At 36.7% G+C, this 16723-nt stretch overlaps 1 protein-coding gene across 1 annotated transcript; it reads left to right on the top strand.

Moving 5' to 3' along the window:
* The first annotated feature begins 10119 nt into the window (after positions 1-10119).
* On the top strand, positions 10120-15699 carry LOC109237281 (la protein 1). Its single transcript, XM_019403573.1, has 10 exons — positions 10120-10260; positions 10333-10411; positions 11092-11241; positions 11402-11544; positions 11933-12081; positions 13081-13179; positions 13281-13680; positions 14226-14373; positions 14796-14877; positions 15419-15699. Exons 1-10 carry the CDS (start codon positions 10213-10215, stop codon positions 15510-15512), a joined length of 1392 nt encoding a protein of 463 aa, XP_019259118.1. The 5' UTR covers positions 10120-10212; the 3' UTR covers positions 15513-15699.
* The last annotated feature ends 1024 nt before the right edge of the window (positions 15700-16723 follow it).

The following is a 16723-nucleotide window of genomic DNA, read 5'->3' as shown; positions in this document are numbered from 1 at the left end:
CGAACCATGCATGAAAGCATCCTGGCTGTCCTTTTACAGCATGCAGCATCCTATGTGACTGGAAAAAAAAAACTCGGTTACTGGTTGTAACAGTTTATTGTGTCAAAAGCTTAACGACAAATTATCAAGTGAAGTTGCTCCTTTCTTCCACAAATCATGACATACACTTTCCCATGCGACAGCTGTGTTGTCTATTTGCAGAAAATATGCTCTGAGCTATGTTTGGTGATGAGAGTCAAGTTTAACTTCAATGTATTGTTCGTTCTGGTTCAATCCTTTGAGCCTCATGGTTTTATCTCCTTGAGCTTTAACTCAAAAGGCGACTTAACACTTGAATTTTAAAGGGATTTTTACCTATCTATACTATATATGAAACTTATTTATCCTTTCTAATCAAGTTTTAACTTAATAACATGGGTTGTTGGGTTAACCATCAGCGGTTCTTGGGTTGTTTAATCTTGTTCTTGACCTTTACCACTTCTAATTCTTTTTATTATTTTACCAAAAATGTGGATAGGGCGGGTAAATTAGAAACTGTGTACATTTTTGGTAATAAGGTTTCATATATGGTGTAGGAAAGAAAAAATCTCTTTCAAAATTAATCTCAAGTCTTAGATTTAAGTGTGCTTTCAAACCCAAAATCTCAAATATGGTTCAAACTTAAAGCTTCAGCCTTCAATGGAGTTTTTTTTTTAATCAATCAAATTTTAAATTTGAGAAACTTGAGCTCCAATAATGAAGGTTTTATGATTATATACACTTGAACGAAGAGAATACTAAACCTAGTAGCAAGGATGAGGCAAATTTGTAACTGAACAACTTCAAATCTTGTTCAAAGATCAGCTTCGTTGTTGGAGTTGAAGTGCGCTTATATGATAAGGCATAATACACATAAAACAGAATTATTAAGAAGCTTATGTGTGTTATGGACTGTGGAGGAACTGAGTATCTAATAATGGGCTAAATGATGAAAAGATTCTTTCAGGTTATGTACAACCCGGGCCAAACAGTGTAAGGACTTCAAACCTGGGCCATTTTCAGTTAGGCTGTTGGGCCAAGTGATATTGGACGTAATTGTACACACATGGGGAGAATTGTACATAAGTATAACTCATACACACACATTGCAACTGAGTAGCCCAGTTATAACTTTGCAAATCTGTAGCCCAAAGACAATAGGCCCAAATCTGAAAAACCCAGCATTTTTTAACGCAACTAGCAGTTCTTGCGGTCAATGCTATTTAACATTCTTATTGTTGAGGAAAGCTTCTGTATTTATCTTCTACCAAAATCAGTGTTTTACTATTAACTTTATGAGACAATTAATAAAAATATATTTAAATATAAAAAGAGTAAGAAAAAAAAAAGAATTGGTAGCTTTTTTCCCTTTATCAGAGGCAGAGAATTTGTTGGATTTCAATTAAATAGTTATTAAATATATAGTATATGAATATAAAAGTAGAAGAACAAAAAATAAGTTAACCCAAAACAAAGAACAGCGAATTTTTATTTTTTTTTTCCTTCAATGGCGCCACTAATAGAGTTCAAATCTGCTCTAAATCACTTCAAATTTAAGCTTTGAACTCCTCTTGATGTTTCCAATCAATAAGAACAACACCCAATCATGTTTTCAAGCAAACCCAATAACACCCATTTCAAAATTAATCTCAAATCTTAGATCTAAGTGTGCTTTCAAACCCAAAATCTCAGATATGGTTCAAACTTAAAGCTTCAGCCTTCAATGGAGTTTTTTTTTAATCAATCAAATTTTAAATTTGAGAAACTTGAGCTCCAATAATGAAGGTTTTATGATTATATACACTTGAACGAAGAGAATACTAAACCTAGTAGCAAGGATGAGGCAAATTTGTAACTGAACAACTTCAAATCTTGTTCAAAGATCAGCTTCGCTGTTGGAGTTGAAGTGCGCTTATATGATAAGGCAGAATACACATAAAACAGAGATATTAAGAAGCTTATGTGTGTTATGGACTGTGGGGGAACAGAGTATCTACTAATGGGCTAAATGATGAAAAGATTCTTTCAGGTTATGTACAACCCGGACCAAACAGTGTAAGGACTTCAAACCTGGGCCATTTTCAGTTAGGCTGTTGGGCCAAGTGATATTGGACGTAATTGTACACACATGTGATCATGAAATAATAACTAATTATTTGACATTAGTGAATCAATAAATAGGAGGAATATTGGCTAATAAGTAGGATATCAGTAGGGTATTTAGTATACAGGTAAAGAAGTAAGTGCCCTTAAAGAATTATACAAAAAGATTACGGCCACAATCTTAACCATAATAGTCGTTGATATGAAAGATCATGAAAAATTAACACTAAAATATTACTTCAACACCTTTTAGTATCAAGTGAATATGAGAAAAATGTTGTACGACGAAAGTAGGATCCATATAATTTCTTGCAGTTGTAGCGTGTTTAAGAGATTTTGTTTTGATGGTGAAACATATTCACAATCGTCAAAAATTGTAATGGAGTGATAAGTAGCTCTCCTCCGTCTTAATTAGAGGTCGACTTTAGTAGGATACTTTATCTCCAAAAGAGACTTTCCGACATGAATGCCAATTAGTGGAGCCCCAAGCAGGTATCAAACATCAGATGAGAAACTAAAACAAAAAAAAAAGGTTATTTATAATAGTAGGTGAGAATTCAATTTTGACGGCCGCAATGCAATAATAATTAAAAAGAAGGATAATTTTAGAAATTTCCCCTCAAATTTAGCGTTATAACATCAATTTCACTTCTGAAGTGTTTCAAATATTACACTCACCTTACTTATTTTGAATTTTGTGTGATGAAACTTGTTTAATGGCAAAAACTCATCTAATATTCCATAGTTTTTCTTTTGTGGCATTAAAAATTGAATACTAAATTTTGGGACAAAAATCTTAAAATATATCTTTAGACTTAGAATTATTCTACCTACAATGCTCCAATCCGCCCCCCGTCTTTCATTCGCTGCATTTATTTATTCTATTGTCAACTACACACCTTGCTTGTTGCTACTACTCAAACATATTAAACTTTAGATGCAAAATTTTTCAGTTACGTATAATTTTAAGTACAAAAAATTGTTACCAATTTATTATAACTAATATAGTTTAGCAACAGAGAATAAAAACTGTTTCATACATTCAGGCCATATAATTTTTCTGAACATGAATTATTCAAAAAAGAAGAAGTAATATTTTTTTTTTCCGGGAAAGTGCGAGTTATGTCAGCCCATAAGTAAGTTAGTACAAAAATTAGTCAATTCATAGAATATTATCAATATTTGCCAATTAGCTATTTGTAGCAAAGAAAAATGTCAAATTCTTACTTTCTTTAGAGTGAGTATTGTTGGAATAGATTGAATACGTCTTAAGGAGTTTAAATATCAGTTTTGGAATGATTTGGTAGAGTTTTGAGGTAGTTTGAATTGAAAATTGAAGTAGAAGATGAACATGGAAATTGAGGATCGGGTCGTGGAACATAGGCACGCTGACGGGTAAGTCTATTGAGTTGGCAAAGATTCTCCAGAAGAGAAAGGTTAATATAGCTTGCGTCCAGGAGACTAGGGTCGAAGGCGAGGAGTGCGGACGGGTATAAGTTGTGGTACTCTGGAGTTGTGAGGGGTAAGAATGGAGTGGGTATCTTGGTGGATAGGGATCTTAGAGAGTCTGTGGTTGAGGTTAGGCGAGTGAATGATAGGCTAATGTTTATTAAGTTGGTGATTGGTGAGTGCGCCCTCAATGTAGTTAGCGCTTACACGCCGTAAGCGGGCTTGGATGAGGAGGTTAAGAAGCGTTTTTGGGAGGGCTTGGACGAGATGGTGCGTAGTATTCCACCTACTGAAAGGTTATTTATTGGAGGAGATTTTAATGGCCATATTGGGGCGGCTGCTGGTAGTTATGGCGAGGTGCATGGTGGCTTTGGCCTTGGGGATAGGAACGGAGGAGGTACTTCGCTGTTAGACTTCGCTAAGGCTTTCAACCTGGTGATTGCGAACTCGACTTTTCCGAAGAGGGAGGAGCATCTGGTTACTTTCCGAAGTTCGGCGGTGAAGACTCAGATCGATTACCTTCTCCTCAGAAGGTGTGATAGAGGGTTGTGCAAGGATTGCAAGGTTATCCCGGGAGAGACCCTCGCGACTCAGCATAGGCTCTTAGTGATGGACATCGACATTATGATGAAGAGGAAGAAGAGGTATGCTCGTGGCCGACCGAGGATTAGATGGGGAGCTTTAACCAAGGATAAAGCCCATGAGTTGGAGGGGAGGTTATCTGCTATGGGAGCTTGGAGGAGTAGTGGAGACGCGAGCACTATGTGGTCAATGACGGCGAACTATGTGAGGGAGGCGGCGAGAGAGGTGCTAGGTGTATCGAAGGGTTTTCCTGGCAGGCACCAAGGAAACTGGTGGTGGAATGACTACGCGAAGTTGGTAGGGAGCATAAGCGAGGAGGAGAGGAGAGCGAATAGAGAGAGGTACAAAGTGGCTAGGAGGAGGCAAAGCTGGCGGTCACGGAGGCTAAGAATGCAGCGTTTAGCTGTCTATACGAGGAATTAGGGGAGAAAGGCGGGGACAGGAAGTTGTTTCGGCTGGCTAAAGCGAGGGAGAGGAAGGCCCGGGATCTGGACCAAGTAAGGTGCATTAAAGACGAGGATGGTAGAGTATTGATGGGAGAGTCCCAGATTAAGCAGAGATGGCAAACGTACTTTCATGGTCTTCTAAATGAGGAGGGGGATCGGGATATAGCGCTAGGGGACTTGGGGAATTCGGAGAGTCTCCGAGATTTTAGGTATTGCAGGCGCATTAAGGTGGAGGAGGTCGTGGGGGCTTTGCGTAAGATGAGTAGGGGTAGAGTGACCGGGCCAGATAAAATTCCGGTTGAGTTTTGAAAGTGTGTGGGTAGAGCAGGATTGGAATGGCTGACTGGGTTGTTCAATGTAATTTTTAGGACGAAGAAGATGCCGGAGGAATGGAGGTTGAGTACAGTGGTATCGTTGTACAAGAACAAAGGTGATATCCAGTGTTGTAACAATTATAGGGGTATCAAGTTACTTAGCCATACCATGAAAGTCTGGGAGAGGGTGGTGGAGGTGAGGGTGAGGAAGACGACGTTTATATCCGACAATCAGTTTGGGTTTATGCCGGGCCGCTCCACTACGGAAGCTATCCACCTTATTAGGAGGTTGGTGGAACAGTACAGGGATAAGAAGAAGGATCTGCACATGGTGTTTATTGACTTGGAGAAAGCGTATGACAAGGTTCCTAGGGAGGTGCTCTGGAGATATCTTGAGGCGAAGGGCGTGCCGGTAGCCTACATAAGAGCGATCAAGGACGTGTATGATGGAGCTAAGACTAAGGTTAGGACTGTGGGAGGCGACTCGGAGCATTTCCCGATTGTTATGGGATTACACCAAGGCTCTGCGCTTAGCCCGTTCTTATTTATCTTGGTGATGGATGCTTTGACACACCATATTCAAGGGGAGGTGCCTTGGTGTATGTTATTTGCTGATGACATAGTTCTAATTGACGAGACGAGGGCCGGTGTTAACGAGAGATTGGAGGTTTGGAGACAGACTCTCGAGTCTAAGGGTTTCAAATTGAGCAGGTCTAAGACAGAGTACCTGGAGTGCAAGTTTAGCGCTGAGTCGAGGGAAGTAGGCCGGGACGTGAGGCTTGGGTCACAAGTCGTCCCCAAGAGAGATAGCTTCAACTACCTTGGGTCTATGATTCAGGGGGACGGAGAGATCGACGAGGACGTCACTCACCGCATAGGGGCGGGCTGGATGAAATGGAGGCTTGCATCTGGAGTCTTATGTGACAAGAAAGTGCCACCGATACTCAAAGGTAAATTTTATAGAGCTGTGGTTAGACCGGCCATGTTGTATGGGGCAGAGTGTTTGCCGGTTAAGAACTCCCATATCTAGAGGATGAACGTAGCAGAGATGCGGATGCTGAGGTGGATGTGCGGGCACACTAGGATAGACAAGATTAGGAATGAAGATATTCGGAAGAAGGTGGGCGTCACCCCTGTGGATGACAAGATGCAGGAAGCGAGGCTCAGATGGTTCGGGCACGTGCAGAGGAGAAGCCTTGATGCATCGGTGAGGAGGTGTGAGCAGTTGGCCGTGGTGGGTACGAGAAGAGGTAGAGGGAGACCTAAGAAGTATTGGGGAGAGGTGATCAGGCAGGACATGGAACGACTGCAGATTTCCGAGGACATGGCCCTTGATAGGAAGGCCTGGAGGTCAAGCATTAGGGTTGTAGGATAGGAGTAGTAGAGCTTTCCTTACTTCATACCGGGGGTGAGGCGGGTTGGATTAGGGTTGATCTTAGATGGCTTACAGTTTATGTTGAACCCACACTATTCTTGTTGTTTATCTTAGCCCCGGGCCTTAGACTCTGGTTACTGTTATTGCATGTCATTCATCTTTTGGTTTTTATGCTTCTGTTACTATTACGGTTTCTACTGGAGTTACTAATGAATTCTCTTTTCTCATTTTTATCTCCGTCTTTCTGAGCCGAGGGTCTATCGGAAACAGCCTCTCTGCCCTATCGGGGAAGGGGTAAGGCCTGCGTACACATTACCCTCCCCAGACCCCACTATATATCACACTATATATAATTTGTGTATCACATATGTATCATATTTGTATCAAATATATATCACATATATATATATATCCATGTATACTTGTATGTTAGATACATGCGTGATACATGTGCCGCAGAAGAATTTTTTGAGCTCGATTTTAAATACGAGTTTTAATACCAAATCATTCGAAATCATATCCAATCTTCCTCAAATTTTGTATATTGAGTCATCTATATATTTTTAATGAATTTCAACCATACCAATTGAAAAAGGTCCCCTTTTGCTTAGATTTTTGGAATCTTGTATTTTTTTTCGTATTTCATCACCTTGTTTGCTATCTCATCCATGAAATTTTCTTTCCGTCTTGCATCTAATGTTGTTGATCACGCTTAAAAATATGGAAGAAGATCTTTATGTGTGATTTTTGGAGAGAAATAATTAGTATTTATTTGGGCTTTCGATTTTTATATGGGGGTTTTGACACAGTTACCCACAAAAATAAAACTATTTACCCTTGTCTACCCATTTATTTTTCAACCCATAAATTAATTACATTTCCTACCCATGGTAGGTTTTGTGGGAAATTTTTTCTTTATTCTCCAATTCTTTTTTTTATTTCTATGCTTCTTTTCTTTTCTCCTTTTCTTTTTTCTAGTTTTCTTCTTATTTTTTTCTTTTTTCCTATTCTAATTTCATTTAACTTCTTTTTTTTTATATTCTTTTTCTCTTCATAATCTAATTTCATTTACTATTTTCACTATTTTTTTATTATTCTTTTTTTTTATATTATTACTAAAGAAAAATCAAATTGTGTACCAATTAAATGTAACTAATACAACTAAAAAATATTAACTAACATATGATACCAGTATAGTATATAGTTATACCAACAGGGTATACAATTGTACGCAAAGAGTTAAAAAAAGTTTAATTCAATTATTAAACTGAAAATATCAGTTGTCAATAAAAATTTCAAAAAATTCTAAAAGGATCTAATTGTAAGAGTATACCGTTACATTATATAGCAAACTATAATATTTTTGTTTTGCATTTTCAATTTGCCTCTCACGCTGGGTAAAAGCTTAAAGCAAATTAAAAGGGAAAAGGCAAGTGAATTTACGGGTAATAAGTATACTATTATAGTAGATTGTACATTATTATCACATATTGTTACAGTATATTACATATTATTACAGTATACTATAACAATATATTGTATACTATAATAGTATATTGTTGCAGTATAACTATATACTCCTATAGTATATTATATACTGTAGCGGTATACTGTTAGGTAACTGTGTTTGCAGTATAGCTATATACTCCTACAGCATATTGTATACCGTAGCGGGTATACTGTAGCTGTGTTCTTCTTCGATTTTCAACTGAAAATTTCAACCTCAATCATCTCAAATCAACTCCAAATGCTATCAAATTTCAGTATGAACTTCCAGAAGGTACTATAAGCAATATTTAACAGCACCCACTTTGAATCAAACAAAAAATCTTCAAAAATAAAATTAAGCTTCAAGCCCAACAATGGTGGATATTCAAATACGCACAAAAATTTAGATCTGGGGAGCTTACTCGAAGATACTATAAGCAATATTTTATAGCACCACATCGAATCAAACGACAAATCTTCAAAAAACTATTTTCTTCCTTAAGACTTTACTATAACATATAAATTGAAAGTAAACACTATTGAAAAAAGAGATAGAGACAGAGGGGGGTTGAGAGTGGGCGAGAAGTTGAACTAATATTTTCGGAATGGGGTTTTGACACAGTTGGGGAGTTGAGCAAAGAATTGGAGGAAGGTAAAATGAGGAAGAAGAAGAAGAGGAACATAATAAAGGCGGGTAAATAGGCGCATGGGTAGGGGTGGGCATATGTCGGGTAAAACCGATAATTCGAACCGTTAATTATTTATTGGTTATCGGTATTGGGTTATTGGGTTAACGGTTCGGTAACGGGTTAAAAAAAATTTTATTGGGTTATCGGTTCGGGCTCGGTTTGGCAATTTTATTATTGGGTAAAACCGCTAACCCAATAAGGATTAACTAATTTACTAGTTTACCCTTAAGTATATACATACTAGTGTTTCATAATTCATACATCATAGTTCACTCTTTGATTTCCCTATTCTTTCTCAGTTTCTCCGTCTCACGCCCTCACCAGTTAGCCCGTCAAGACTCAGGCTGGCGTCAGTCGCATCACGCCCTCACCAGTCAGCCCCTCAAGACTCAGGCCGGCGTCAGTCGCATTTCTCAGCTTCTTTCTTTCACTCTTCAGTCGTATCTTCACTTCATTTCTCAGATCCATCAGATTCTTCAATCGCATCTTCTTCACTCTACAGTCGCATTTCTCAGCCGCATTCTTCAGCTTCATCTTGATTCTTCGTGTAAGTTTTTAGTTGCTTCATCTTCATCTTTTTATTAGTTTGTTTGAAAGCATTCTGGATCTGGATTTTTCTTAGTTTGTTTGAAAGCTGAAGTGAGATTTGTCGTGTGCTTTAATTATTGAGCTGTTACAAAGTTATCTTGTGTCAGTTGTTATAAAATTTGTATTTCATAACTAATAAACTTTTTAATCTATATACATAATTCCGTACTAAAGAAAAAAGGTAGATATCAATGTACAAAGAGTTACTGCTAGTCATTTGAACAAAGAAGATCTTAAGAACACTTGTATTTGTTATTCATTTAGATCCCTTGTATTTGCAGAAAGTGTCGAAGTAAAAATACGACTGATATTCTATTTTTTTGTCACTGAGTGATATTGAGATTTTTGTTTATATTTTTTGGGTTGAAGAATGAAAGATAGAAACTTTGGTTAGTGTTTATTTTATTGGATGTTGCAGTAAATTTAAATTCTTGTGAAATAAAATAGTTCTGAAAAGAGTTTTAGCAAAACATTTCTTAAAATCTTATAAAACTGTTTTAGCAAAACAATTTTGTACCGAAACTGTTCTATACATGGCGAAACAGTATTATACATTGCGAAACTATTTTAGTTGTTTTATCTTATCGGGTAAACCGATAACCGAACCGATAATGATCGATAACCGATTAACCAATAACCGATAACCAATATCTTATCGGTTTAGTTATCGATATTTGTAAACCGATAACATATAGGCAAAACCGATAATATTCATAACCGAACCGAACTGACCGATACCCACCCATACGCATGGGTAGGAGTAGTAGATAGTTTGGGTCTGGCATTAAAGGGTAAATAGTTTGGAATTAATGGGTATAAAGTAAAATTTTCTCTTTTATATGTACTTGATTAATTTTGATAAGCTTATAACTAATGGCTAAAGGTTGATAAGTTATGACTTATTTGTGATATTTTCGTAAGATTCCCTAACTTATAAGGCTAAAACTTAAAAGGGAGGTCTTCAAAATGATGAAGAGGTAGCTATGATCCGGACCCGATCAATTATAGGCCTAATAAACATCCGGTTTTGCGGGTCAAATTATTATATATACAAACTTGAAAACAACTCAATTCGTTCATTTGATAACTAAACCCCATATTTCCCAAACTCCAAAACCCTAGACGCTGCTTTCTGTCTTCGCTTGTACCTCTTACAAACAATGGCCAAAACTTTGAACGAAGAAACAATCAAGAAGGTCATTCGACAGGTTAGCCTTTCTGGGTTTTTGATATCCTTAAAACAGTTGCACCTTTTCGTCTATCTGATTTTTTCATTGCAGGTTGAGTTTTACTTCAGTGATAGTAATCTTCCAAAAGATGGGTTTCTTAAGAAAACTGTTGATGAAAGTGAAGATGGGTGTATCCTTTTTTACCCCATATATGTACTCTTTATCTGATCGTTTATTCCATTTTTTTATTTTTATTTGTCATTTGTACTAAAGAGTCAATCTTTAACAATATAAATGATGAAAAAATTTAAGTAGAATTTTTAATGCCTTGGAAAAGTGTTGTTGATCTTGTGAATAAGTTGTTTGGAAAGAGGTAGCATATGCACAAGGACTTGTGTGTGTTGTACTAGTACTTAAATAAAGGCTCACTAGTGGGAAGTTAAGCTTTGATTTATGTGATACTGTACTAAAGATTAACTCTTTAACAATAAAATCATTGAAAACATTAGTAGAATTGTTAAGGTTTTGGAAGAATGTTGTTAATGCTGTGAAGTTATGCAAGTCTTTTGAGATATAGTAAGTATATGTACAAGGGCTTGTATGTTTTAAAACTCACCTAAATATGGAATTGTATATTTTTTTGGATAGCTCCCTGGTGCCAAACCAGATAAAGGAGGAGAGTTGTAGTAGGTCGACGGGCAAAACAAAACTAGTCAATTTTCAACCTCAGAATATTGGGTACTGGAATGGAATGAACCCAAATAGATATTAGGGATTCAGAAACCCAACTAGATTGACATCAAGGCATTGTTTTTGTTGTATGTTTTTTGTGGACAAAATGTATTGTAGTACTTAACTAAAGCTTTATAGTGGTAAGTTTGGCTTTGATATGTTCGTTTTCACGGATGAGGTCTCATTTGGGTTTGGGAGCGTCCAAGCAGGAAGAGATATCAGATGATACTATACAAGCTGTTGCTGAAGCTTTAAAGGCTTCTTCTTTTCTTAAGATTTCGGAAGATGGTAAGTGTCTTTGCTTATTCTTAATAATTTCGCCTTGAGGTGGCGCAGCCTTGTAGGTCGGTAACTTCGTTTGGTTTTGCTAATTTGTGTGTTGCTCTCTTTGATCTCTACTGAATGACATAATAGTAAATGGGCTGATTTGAGCCGATTTATGTTATAGGGAAACGTGTTGGTAGAGTCACAGAGCTTTCGAAGCCTGAGGAGGTAATAGAGCAAATAGATGTCAGGACAATTGCTGCATCCCCATTGGAATACAGTGTCAAGCTTGAAGATGTGGAGTCCTTCTTTGGTCAGCATGGCAAGGTGTCTAACTTTGCACTTGCCTTACTTTGTTGGTGTTTTACCTATGATGAAATTGGTATCTTTATCCAAATTTGTTAAACAGGTTACTCTTTTGTAGAAGGGGAATAGAGCAGGATGGGCTGGGATGAGGTAGATTAAGAAAATAAAACTTCTCTACACTGGTTCACATGATCAGCGTCTATAGAAATTGTTCCGCTCTTCAAAGAACAGTTTATTTATTTTGTGTCCTTCTAGATGTTATCCATATTTCTGCCTTACTGCTGCAAATTTTTTTACATCACATTGCTTGCATCAGTATCCAAAATAGTATTGCATGAAAAAAAGATATCCAAGATAATAAAATGTGTGCTGCCTGTTCAATGATTTTTTTGCTTTCTTCTTCTTTTAGGTTAACAGTGTGAGACTGCCTCGTCATGTAGCTGACAAAAGGGTGTTTTGTGGCACTGCTCTGGTTGAGTTCGCCAGTGAGGAAGATGCGGCTAATGTTGTGAAGCAAAACTTGGTTTATGAAGGAGTCGAATTAGAACTGAAACCAAAGTAAGATAGTATTTCCTTTGGTGTTACTTCCTATAACACGGTGACAACAGGGAGGGGGGGGGGCACTTTGGTTTCTATGTTATTTTGGAGTTAACAACTTCTAGTGACATATTGTCTATATGAACTAGCACTACAAACAGTTTTCATACATTGGTAGACTTCTACCTTCATTGTTTTCCCTATATTTTAAACCAAAATCCAACTTGGCAACAGAAAGAATGGAGAGGAAGCTGATGCTCATTCGTAGGAATGTCTTCTGCTCTTGTATAATCTATAGTTTTGCTTGTTTGGCTGGGCTTCCTTTTGCAATATTGGACCCCAGGATGTAGAAGGGAAGACTGCACCTCTTTTATATTCCCCACCTATTGCCTTTTGTTTCACCTTCTTTTTCCCTTTTAGTCTGCCTAAAAACATCACGTTTTTGGTAGATGAAAAGTCCAATTCCAAAAATTCGAATATATCAATACATAACACTACTACACATTTTCTGTATTTGCGATGACAATTTTTATACTTTGTTAACACCTACCAACCAATATTTTCAACATATGTTACCAAACTCATACTATATATTTTGTTTAAACAAATCCAACTCTCATACAATTTGGGGGTGGGGGAGCATGGGGGGGTCGTTATGTCACTATGGCCAAGATATATATGATGTATATTATCCTGAGTTGTCCTGGGAAAGTATGGATCTTGTATTCTATTTGTCTAGGCTTTGCCGTGTTAGGGTTCAAAACTTCAAATTTGCTTTGTTGGTTAAACTTGTCCAAACTTTGGCTATGTAACCTAGTAGGCTCATTTGAGTAGTTAACTATAGTGTTATTTTGTCACAATCTTGCATCATAATTATGTCTTGATTCCAACGGAAGATACTGTTCATTTTGATGGCCACTGCTTCTAATATAAGCTTTCATTGATGCAAGTTCTAGACATTCCATTCATAAATTACTTTCAATGGTTGCTCATACATATCACTGGTTTGCTGTTATTCAGGAAAGATTTCGATGTAGAAAGAGCCAATGAAGAGAAAGAAGTTGAGAACCGTCCTCATCTTGGTCCAAATAGTAAAAACAATGCAAAGCCTGAACCAGAGTGAGTATGATGCTACTGCTAAGTAGTGAGTCCTTACTAATTTGGTATTTTGTTAGCATGCTTGCCATGTGGTGTTAACTCGATGGACGTGATGGTGGCAGCTATCCGAAGGGCTTGATCATTGCATTTAAGTTGAAGAAGAAAAGCTCTACAGAACAAAATGGTAATCATCAAGCGGCTGCTGAAAGCGCAAGTGCTCCCGAAACAGAAGGCAATAAAGAAACAACAAAAGACAATGTTAAAGTGACAGAAGAGAAGGTGTCAGAAGATAAAGATGAAGACAACAATGAGAAGGGTGATGAAAAAGATGCAGAGAATGGAAGTGGGGAGACTGACGTTCATAATCCTGAAGCTGTAGAGAAATCCATGGACAGTCCAACTGAAGAGGATGATCAAGCTCCTGCTGAAGAAAAATTATCAATTGCTGCTTGCAAGGACAACAAGGACATTGTTATGCGTGAAGACTTAAAGAGCGTTTTCCAAAAATTTGGCACTGTGAAGGTAAATTCTCTGTTTTTATTTGTTCATTTTGTTCAATATATGTACTTTGTAGGTTTCTTTCTTTATGTTATCTATTGCTGTTTCTTTTTTTATTCTTCTATTGGGATTAGCAAAGTGAATGTAGTTCTTTTCTGATATTTTGATGAAAACTGAAGTATGCTTACTTTTTGGAAGAGAAGTATGGAGCTGTCTCATTTTAGACTTGCCCGATCTCGAATAAAAAATGCCAATTTACTGAAAATGTCACAGGATTATTGACAATCCAAAACGATTTGCTGGGACTACAGAGTATAGTAATGAACCTATTGTAAAATCGTTGCAATATATTTGTTATTAAGGGCACAATTACCATTTTTCGGGGAAGACATGATACTGCATGTTTTGGATCCGTCCACAATTCATTTTTTTTTATCTAATCGAAGCTCCAAACTTTTCTTTTATCTGAAATTGAGTAAAATCAGGATATGTATGTGAAACAGAACTGTAAATGATGCATCAAGAAAGCATAGAGTGACATCTCAAGTTTCATGGGTTTCCTTGTGCAGTTTGTTGATTTCACGATTGGATCAGAATCAGGTTATATAAGGTTTGAAAATGAAGGGGCTGCACAGAAAGCACGTGCTGCTGGTGTACTTGCTGAAGAAGGTGGTTTGACGGTGAAAAATTTCATTGCTGCCTTAGAACCAGTAACTGGTGGGTGCCGACTGTTCTTCGGCTCTTTTGACAATCTTATTAATGCATTCTTTTCCTATTATCTTGCATGTGTTGGAGACCTCATTGAGCTTTTTAGGTTGAGTGAAATTGGGTAAGGGGTGAGGTGAGGGGGAGCAGGTTTTGCTGTTGAGGATACTGGCTACATTGAATGCACCCACAGAGTCAGCTGATGGCTATTAGTGGGTGCTTTTGTTCTATCTAGAGCTGCAGTAATATTATCAATTGGCCTATGTTTATAGGTTAAAGCTATATATTGTTTCTTAAACCTTTGTTTTAATCTAGCTCTTATAACAGTTTTTCTTTATTTTGTACTCCTATCATATTATCTTATTTATATCATCTTTTTGTTTGTGAATTGCTTCTATAACTAGATTTTTACTTGTGTGCTACTTTGTTATCAGGTGATGCGGAGAAGGAATACTGGAGTATGTTCCGTAATAACCAGGACAAACGCCGTGACTTTAATAAAGGAAATAGGGGAAGGTAAACCCTTAGCTCGTATTGCCTTACTTGGTTGTTTATGTGGGCATAAGGTTCTGTTGGATTCTTTCTCAAAAGGCATGTTGGACTATACAATCCAATTAATTGGAGAGTTCTCTGGAAAAGAGAACAGTAAATAGATGACCATGTACACGGTACTTGTGACTTAAGGAGTATTTACATGTTCATAGCTGTTGTATTTTCTGGATTCTTCCAAAGCCTATTGGGATATTAGGTCCAGTATAGTGTTGCGTGAGAAAGAAACTCTTGTATTAATGAGCACGAGTACCACGTCACTGCAACAGAAAACTAAAATGAAAGGAGTAAATGATAGTGAAAGTAATGTATCAATGAATGTTGAGATATGGATATTTTTTATGATGATGATACCCCACTTGCATGAGTTGGGATAGGATCATAGTTGACAACTTTTTCTTCTAGTGCCATCTTTATTTGCTTTGGAGCAGAAAAGCCTTTCTTAGTTTGCCTTGTACTTTTGAATGTATTCTGTTATAACTCTAATTGTTATTGTTCATGGACATAGGGGAGGAAGGTACAACAGAGGCGGGAAGCATTCGCGCCCAAGGGGAAACGATTCAGGTGGTCGTCCAAACAAATTCCAGAAAGTTAGGACATGAGGAATTTATCTTTTGTAACCTTTACAAAGAACATGTCAAGCTATTTTGTCTCACATTACTGCGATGATACTTTCTTTGCTGTAATGTGTTAGCGATTTTGTTGCCTAATTTATGTCTCAATATCATTAAATGGTTTTTGTTCTCCATTTTCTGTGTTCCTTGGTCAAAGTTAATATATTTACTAGTGCAGCTTTGTTGAATCTGTCCATCATTTTTATATATTATTATTTTGGGGGTAGTTTAGGGAGCGTTTATAAAATTGGTCAGCAGTTTTGCTAGAGGGGGAGGAGGAAAAAAAGGGGGCACAAATCACTTTTAGCCGTGGTCAAAATTATTTACATTTTGTAGCCGTAAAAGTGTATATATTTTTATATTTTTTTGTATATCATACAAAAATGTGTAAAAGATAACAATTATATGCCTTTTTTAAATTTATTGTCTCACCTGTTTCTCTAAATTAACAAAGTACACCTACCTTTTCAGTTTATACAAATAATGGAAAATCATTCCATGAATTTTACTAGTCATCAATACAAATAAATATGGTCAATAGGGTTGACATTATAGTTGTACTTTTTTTTTTTTTTGGTAATAAAGATAGATATTATATTTAGACAAGCAAAAGCGTACAGAGTTTACTGTGCTCACTTTGCACTACAAGAGGTAAACCATTACTACTACTAGCTATATTGTTTGTAGTTGTAAGCAAGCTACTAGTACAACATTCCAAAACATGATAACTACTATGTTCACTTTAGTATAATTTATTTTAGATCGGAGGGAGTAATTACTAGGTTGTGCAATTACTACCCTAGTAAAGTAGTAATTACACTGTCAGGTAATTAATTACACATGGCTTTCTAATCAGACCCTAAGAAAACACAATAACTTTCTTTTTTCCGTTCATTAAAAACTTGATTTTTTAGGTAAGAAAGTTCAGTTTCTTTGTTATATTTGGAAAGTTCAAAACCGACAATATTAAAAATGACACGGAATTGAACAGCAAACGTAGAATCAGAGTACGAAAATGTCATATTAATAAGTGAGTATAGGGGTGCTTATGCATATTTGGAAAGCTAAAGCGATTATATTAGGAAAGGAGAATCCAGAATGCCAGAAAAAGTGTACAAAGGGGTCATGTTGAGAAGCATTATTTTATTTTTAGTATCATACTTTTCACAATAGAAATTTGCTGGCTATTTTCACTAGTC

Source organism: Nicotiana attenuata, unplaced genomic scaffold (genome assembly GCF_001879085.1).
Source record: "Nicotiana attenuata strain UT unplaced genomic scaffold, NIATTr2, whole genome shotgun sequence".
Classification (NCBI taxonomy): Eukaryota; Viridiplantae; Streptophyta; class Magnoliopsida; order Solanales; family Solanaceae; genus Nicotiana; species Nicotiana attenuata.
Note: the sequence above shows the minus strand (reverse complement) of the source record. Positions and strands in the feature narration are given on the sequence as shown.